A 6,501-nucleotide genomic window follows, 5' to 3' on the forward strand; every position below is an offset into this window, starting at 1 on the left:
AGCCCAAGTTACTCTACAGAGCTTTTCCCTTTGCTTGGTTGGTTTTTGTTCTGGCACCAGAAATGTCAACACACTTCATAGAGAAGTCACCAAAATCTGAACATTTCAAGGACCAGGACGTTTGGCAATCTTGCGCTGAACACGTGTGTGTTTACAGCTTCATCACTAGTCCTACAGCATCATGACATCACATGAGAGCATCATGGGAAATGCAGTGATGGAAGGGTCCCAAACTGGAAACCTTACAGCCACACACATAAAAATGATATAGGTACTGTCCAAATTATCTCACAAATAACAGAAAATATGATTTCGACAAAAAGCACAGACACACACAGACACACAGATTCAAACACACACACCAGTGCTAGGTGCTGTGGTCTTCTTACTCTGATCTCGGCCGTCTTGGCAAGGATTCTCTCATCAGTCTCCATGATGTCGGTGTCCCTGGGAGATGACCAGCAAAGTAAACAGGAATGTTTAAGCAGGGATGAGAGAGAGCATTCGTTCTTCCAGTCTGCTTTTCCTTCATCGTGCCCTCCTTCCCATGATCCCTCTATTTTTTCCTGCTGTACTGCTGGCTCCTCCATTGCTGCCCCTCTCTAGCTGTCGCTACACTGCAGAGGAGGCGGAGCTCCCTCCGTTAACGTGTCAGCGCCTGCACGCACGTGTGTGTGTGCGCTGGGAAATGCACACAGGCAGACTGCACCAGCGTGGAAGATGAGTCAGACCAGAGGAGGGTAGAGCAGACTTGTGCATCAATGGAAGAACGCCCACTCCTGTACAAGTCTCCATCCTTCATCTTTTTCCTCCTCCTCGGTTTCCTGCCATACCACTGCTTCCTTCATATCCTTCTCTATACTCTCCCCCTCTCCATCACCGCTGGCCTCTGCAGTATGATCAGTTCATACACAACACACAGTGTGTGTGTGTGTGTGTGTGTGTGTGTGAGAGAGAGAGCCATCCATAAAAATCTATTTTTATGGATGGCAAAGCAGCAGTCTGCACAGGCAATCAATATCAATCAATATTCATTCTGCCCTACTTCATTAGCCAACCGCACTGGTGTTTTCATCAAATAGTTTCCAAGAGCACAAATACAACTATTCAAGCAAAACCAATGTTCTTGGGTGGAGGGGTACTCTGAGAATAGGTGCATTGCCGTTTTGTAGGTACTACTCTGATCCTCAGCTACCTCTCGTGTATTTCTGTGTAGTTACTCCTGAACAGCTACAGTTTCATGAATGATGGCTTTATCTCCCACATAGTTTGTGCACTTAATCAAAATAGAGCTAGAACGCACTGTAATGTGCAGTAAGTATGTACAGTTTGGATGCTGCTCCTCTACAAGCAGTTACAGGTAGAGTAAAACAGTTTATCAGCTGATAAAATGTCACCCTGTTTGGAGTAAATAACTTTACTTGGTGTGTCTGTGAAGGTTCTCGGTCATCCAGGTCATCGTAGTCAAAGGAGCTTGCAAAGAAAAGTGTCTGGACTTCTTTAAGTTGCTTGAAGACGTTTCACCTTCATCCGAGAAGCTTCTTCAGTTCTAAGGTCAAATGGTGGAGAGTCCCAGATATAAACCTAGTGGGAGTTTCCCCCCACAGAGGGACAAAAGGACCCCCTGATGATCCTCTAATCGCCTGAGCCAAGGTGTGGAACTGGGTGTGGGTCCCAATCAGCCAGAGTTTCGGGTGAGTTCATTGTGAAACCTGGCCCCACCCTATCATGTGAATTCCTGAGGTCAGATGGCCCAGGATGTGAGTGGGCGTTAAGGCATCTGGGGAGGGAACTCAAAACTGGATTATAGATGGCAGAGAGTTGGTGTCATAAACCACCGCCTCTGTTCAAAGATGGTCGCTCACATGTGAACATTGGCATCCTCGAAAGAGTGACCTTTGACCTTAAGATGCAGATGGACAGCTGAGTCTTGTCCTGTGGAGGTGGCTCTTCTGTGTTGTGCCATGCGCTTGTGAAGTGGCTGTTTGGTCTCTCCAATGTAGAGGTCTGGGCGTTCCTCGTTGCCGTACAGTGCAACGAGGAACGCGGTGGTTTACGACACCAACTCTCTGCCATCTATAATCCAGTTTTGAGTTCCCTCCCCAGACGCCTTAACGCCCACTCACATCCTGGGCCATCTGACCTCAGGAATTCACATGATAGGGTGGGGCCAGGTTTCACAATGAGCTCACCCGAAACTCTGGCTGATTGTGACCCACACCCAGTTTCACACCTTGGCTCAGGCGATTAGAGGATCATCAGGGGGTCCTTTTGTCCCTCTGTGGGGGGAAACTCCCACTAGGTTTATATCTGGGACTCTCCACCATTTGACCTTAGAACTGAAGAAGCTTCTCGGATGAGAGGTGAAACATCTTCAAGTAACTTAAAGAAGTCCAGACGCTTTTCTTTGCAAGCTCCTTTGTTCACTTGGTGTGGTTAGCATGTTCTGGGATTAGGTTAACCTGGAGCTCCTTTTCTCTCAGCTCAAGCTAAGATTTAGTAACTGATTTGTGCTTTTTTGATTACTTTGAATCACCCGTGTTGCCGTCTGACCAGAATGAAAATAGCAGCCATTTCTGCAGAAAACAGCACATGCAGAGAAACAATGAGGTGATAACAGAAACGAGATAGGACCAGATCAGAGACACAGATGGAGGAGGGGAGATAAAGCCACAGCACAGTACTCTCACTGTTACCATCAGAGGCTTTCAGATGGTTCAGGCAAGTGCACGGAAAAAAGCAGAGGTGCTTTTATTAACAATAGTGCCATCCTGGAACATTTGCTCCCTTCATGTCAGCTACTCAGCTGCACCCACACTACATGTTGTGTCATGCTAATTATGTTCCCAACAACAACTATGTCATTTGACATTCTTGACATTCATAAGCATGTAGTGTGGTAGTGCTGTCCTGGATTTTCAGTGTACTGGTTATAGAGGACAAATCCTTTTTTCTAGCTTTGCTACTCTAAGCAGTCACGCATCATCACAGTGACACCCCGGGAAGTGAAAGGAAGCTTCTAACGTTGTTTCCTTCCACTTAAAACACTTTAATTGTTTTGAAACATGATTTAATTTCTTTTTCATTGCTCACCCCTGCTGCCAACCAATTAGTCGACTAATCAGATCATCATCCATTGGACCTAAAACGTACAGCTTATTGCACCAGCAGCATCTGCTCTTATATAACTATCATTAGCTTACAGCTTTAAGTGTTTAAGGTATGTGCTAACTAAAAATAAAGACAAGATGATAGTTTATTAAACTTTAATGAAATTTGCAGATTGTTTCAGTGAAGTTTAATAAACTCCTTGCTATCTAAAATATAACAGGACACCGGAGTAAATTCTCGAGCATCTCACACTTCTGATAATCAGCTGTCTGCTTGAAGTTTATTCAGCTGTGTAAAAACTATAACTTTAATCTCAGCCAAACCGATTTACTCAGGAACAAATAAAATACTAAAAAAAGTCAAACAATAAAATTTTTAAGTTATCTAAGTGACTTATATATCATGTTTAACCTGAGTAGCGAAAGACGGCGGTGGGTTTGAAAACGATTAGCGGGAGTCCGGTGTTCTCACGGCTCTAGTTAGCCTAGCCCCCGGCTAGCTATCGAGCTAGTGGGTAACAGACGTCTCCGAAAACGTCGGAGCGCTTTTGAAAATATGTGGTGTCTTGATAAACTGAGCAGATATTTGAGGTTTACACAGCTACATTCTCGCCTGAAAATATGTTAAACGTTTATTTTGTGACCCAGAAAGAATAATAAGAGTAATATTAAAACTAACTAGCTGCCGCCATTGTTGGAAACTGAGCTGGGCTGCGCTATGAATTCTGGGACACAGCTTCTTCTTCTTCGGGGTTTAACGGCAGCTGGCATCCTTGTACATGCAGTGCTGCCATCTTCTGTTTCAGTCCGTTATTACACTCTTAAATCCTACTACTTATTCCTGCGTCTTTTGTGATCTTACAAAGCTTCAAACGACGCGTCGACTATTAAATCAGTCGTCGACGATTCTGATAGTCGACGTAATCGTGACTAGTCGACTAATCGTGGCAGCCCTATGTACAGCTATCCTCTATCTACACACACACACATCTATCTTTGTGCTGCTGTCCATGACTGTCTATCTAATATTCACACACATTCATATTCTGATAGATGCATGGAGAGTAATGTGGGCATAGTAGGTTGCGTAAAGATGAGCGAGTTCGGAGTGGAAGAACTTGCACAGTGAGAAGAATGAGCGCTCATCTCAACCCGACAGACCACCTTTGGTATGAATGTGGGCCTGGCCTTCATCACTGTCTGATCTCAGTTAGAAACATTTTTAAAAGAATGGACAAAAATTCCCACACACTCCTAAACCTTGTAGAAAGCTTTCCCAGAAGAGTAGAAACTGTTATAGCAGCAACCCTATGGATTAAGAATGGGATGTCACTCAAGTTCATGTGTGTGTGAAGGCAGACGAGTGAATACTTTTGTGTTTTAACTGAGATGTTAACAATTTAAACATAACCATATTTTTAAAAAAGGGGCTTTATATACCCATTTGATAAATAAGTAGGGCTGGGTATCATCACTGATTTCTAGAATCGATTTGATTCCAATTCACAAGGCCCTGATTCGATTCGATCCACGATTTGATTCGATTCGGGGAAATTTTTGCCTCAGACAAATATTATAATTCTGATCACGCATCAGTACATTTCCATATTTTTATATATATAAAAAGAAAGCTGACACTTGCAAGACTTGATCCAAGGTGTAAACATCACAGCAGAGGCCTTTGTGTCAAAGTAACTGAGGATAAAACACAGAAAAACACGAAGGAGATTTTCCTGGCCTGGGATTTTGAAACAGATGATCTTAAAAATATTCTGCAGTAGATCAAAAATGAAGAATCACCATATGAACATTACCTGATGCTGCTGAAGTGAAGCAGAGCAAAGTTACAGAGGTTTTATTAGAGACACAACCAAGCGTTTTGCAATTTTGCATAATTTTAAAAAGTTTAAATTTGTTCAGAAGCCTGTTCAGCAGCAGAAATGAGGCTTTCTTGTTGGAAGTAAGTAAAAGGAAAAAACAGCGGCCCACAGCGCTGTAAACAATGGTAGACTGGTGCATAATAAGCAAGAGAATAATGCAGAAAACAGATTTTTAGACGGGAAACTGTTCTTGAAGTACAGAGAGAGAGAGAGAGAGAGAGCTGTGCATGAAGTGTGATTTTATCCTGGTGGAAGCAAAACAGGAAAAGTCAGAGTGAATTCATGACGATGTTTACGTGAAGCATAGTTTGGATCTTCTTTTGCTGCTGGTTCAGTCAATATTGGAGAGAGATAAAACCTGCAGCTTCAGAATCAGCGCAAAGCGCGGAGCCGCCGACCAATCAGAATCAGCTCGCGGTTTGTGTTTACGTCTTAGTGCAGAATCCGTGTTCCCGCTCTCCTTTACTGTTTTAGCTGTTTGGTGGTTGTTGAAATTTTGTGAGGTTTAACCTGAGGACAAAATAAATTTATATTTAAAAATCGATTCAGGATTTTAATGAATGATATCACGTTATTCAAGCTAGAATCGATTATAATCGATAAATAGATAATCCAAACCCTACTCGTAAGTGTTGCAGTTGCTGTTTTATGTGGATTCAAACACACAATTGTGAATATGTCAAAATTAGATATAAATTAGTTTACAGTTGTTGATAAAAAAAAACACGTTGCAAAAAAAAATCGAAATCTTTTTATTCTCAATCTTAATCTGCTGCTAAAACTATTACAATGCTGTTGTTGTAGCGACTACCAGCTACTAGAAAACTGATGAGTTGCATTAGTGGGTTATTTATCACCAGGAACATTAAATTAGAATAATTAATTTCACTTTGATCTGCCAAAGTCGCCTCCACACCCCGCTCCGCTTTCACATATGCAAAAACAAAAAGCATTTCTCATCACGTGTTAGCTTTTTCACATTCTGTACATCTGGGTAAGTATGTCAGGACATGCCATATACATACTTACAGTTATGTATATAATATTATAAAAGCCTACTACAAACTACTTGCCTAAGGACTGGAGAATATGTGTCAGCCTTCTGGAGTCTACATTAAAATGAGCACTGAGCGCAGAGAGTGTGTTGCTGTTTTACCCTCCATCCTTGGGGGCTCTCGCTCGCAGCGTCCTCCGACACTCCACAATAAACCGCATCATTGCTGCAGCAGCAGTGTTACTGGCCGAGCGTCAGCCCAGCCTCCTCACCCCTTGACTGAGCGCTCACTCCTGCGTCAGCAGCAGACACTGACAAGGAAATAAACAGGATTTCCGGACCGACTTTTCAAAATAAGACTAGGCCGTTACAAACCTGCGCTGGCGTCTGGCTGCCATGACTGTCCTCCCAAGCGGCCCACCTATTGTACTGATTCCAGTTCATGCTTTCTGACCCTGACCCACAGCTGTGGACAGTTACGAAACGTCTCTCATATGAGAATTTTTCTTTAGTCTTG

General features: G+C 42.9%; 1 protein-coding gene across 3 annotated transcripts in view; it reads right to left on the reverse strand.

Annotated features, from left to right (window-relative positions):
- LOC118455461 (uncharacterized) overlaps positions 1 to 6,262 on the reverse strand; it is a 40,959-nt gene extending 34,697 nt beyond the window's left edge. Inside the window, exons 1-2 of one of the 3 annotated variants that reach the window (XM_087850645.1) lie at positions 6,147 to 6,262; positions 363 to 447 (exon numbers count right to left, since the gene is read on the reverse strand). In XM_087850645.1, coding sequence (XP_087706771.1) covers positions 363 to 447; positions 6,147 to 6,208 — 147 coding nt within the window. In that variant the 5' untranslated portion in view covers positions 6,209 to 6,262. Of the gene's footprint in view, positions 1 to 362; positions 863 to 6,146 lie in introns of those variants that run through there. The other 2 variants (XM_087850644.1, XM_087850643.1) reach the window with 2 other exon arrangements.
- Positions 6,263 to 6,501: the final 239 nt, after the last annotated feature.

The sequence above is a fragment of the Neolamprologus brichardi genome, chromosome 14, assembly GCF_056152115.1.
Source record: "Neolamprologus brichardi isolate AB-2024 chromosome 14, ASM5615211v1, whole genome shotgun sequence".
Taxonomy (NCBI): domain Eukaryota; kingdom Metazoa; phylum Chordata; class Actinopteri; order Cichliformes; family Cichlidae; genus Neolamprologus; species Neolamprologus brichardi.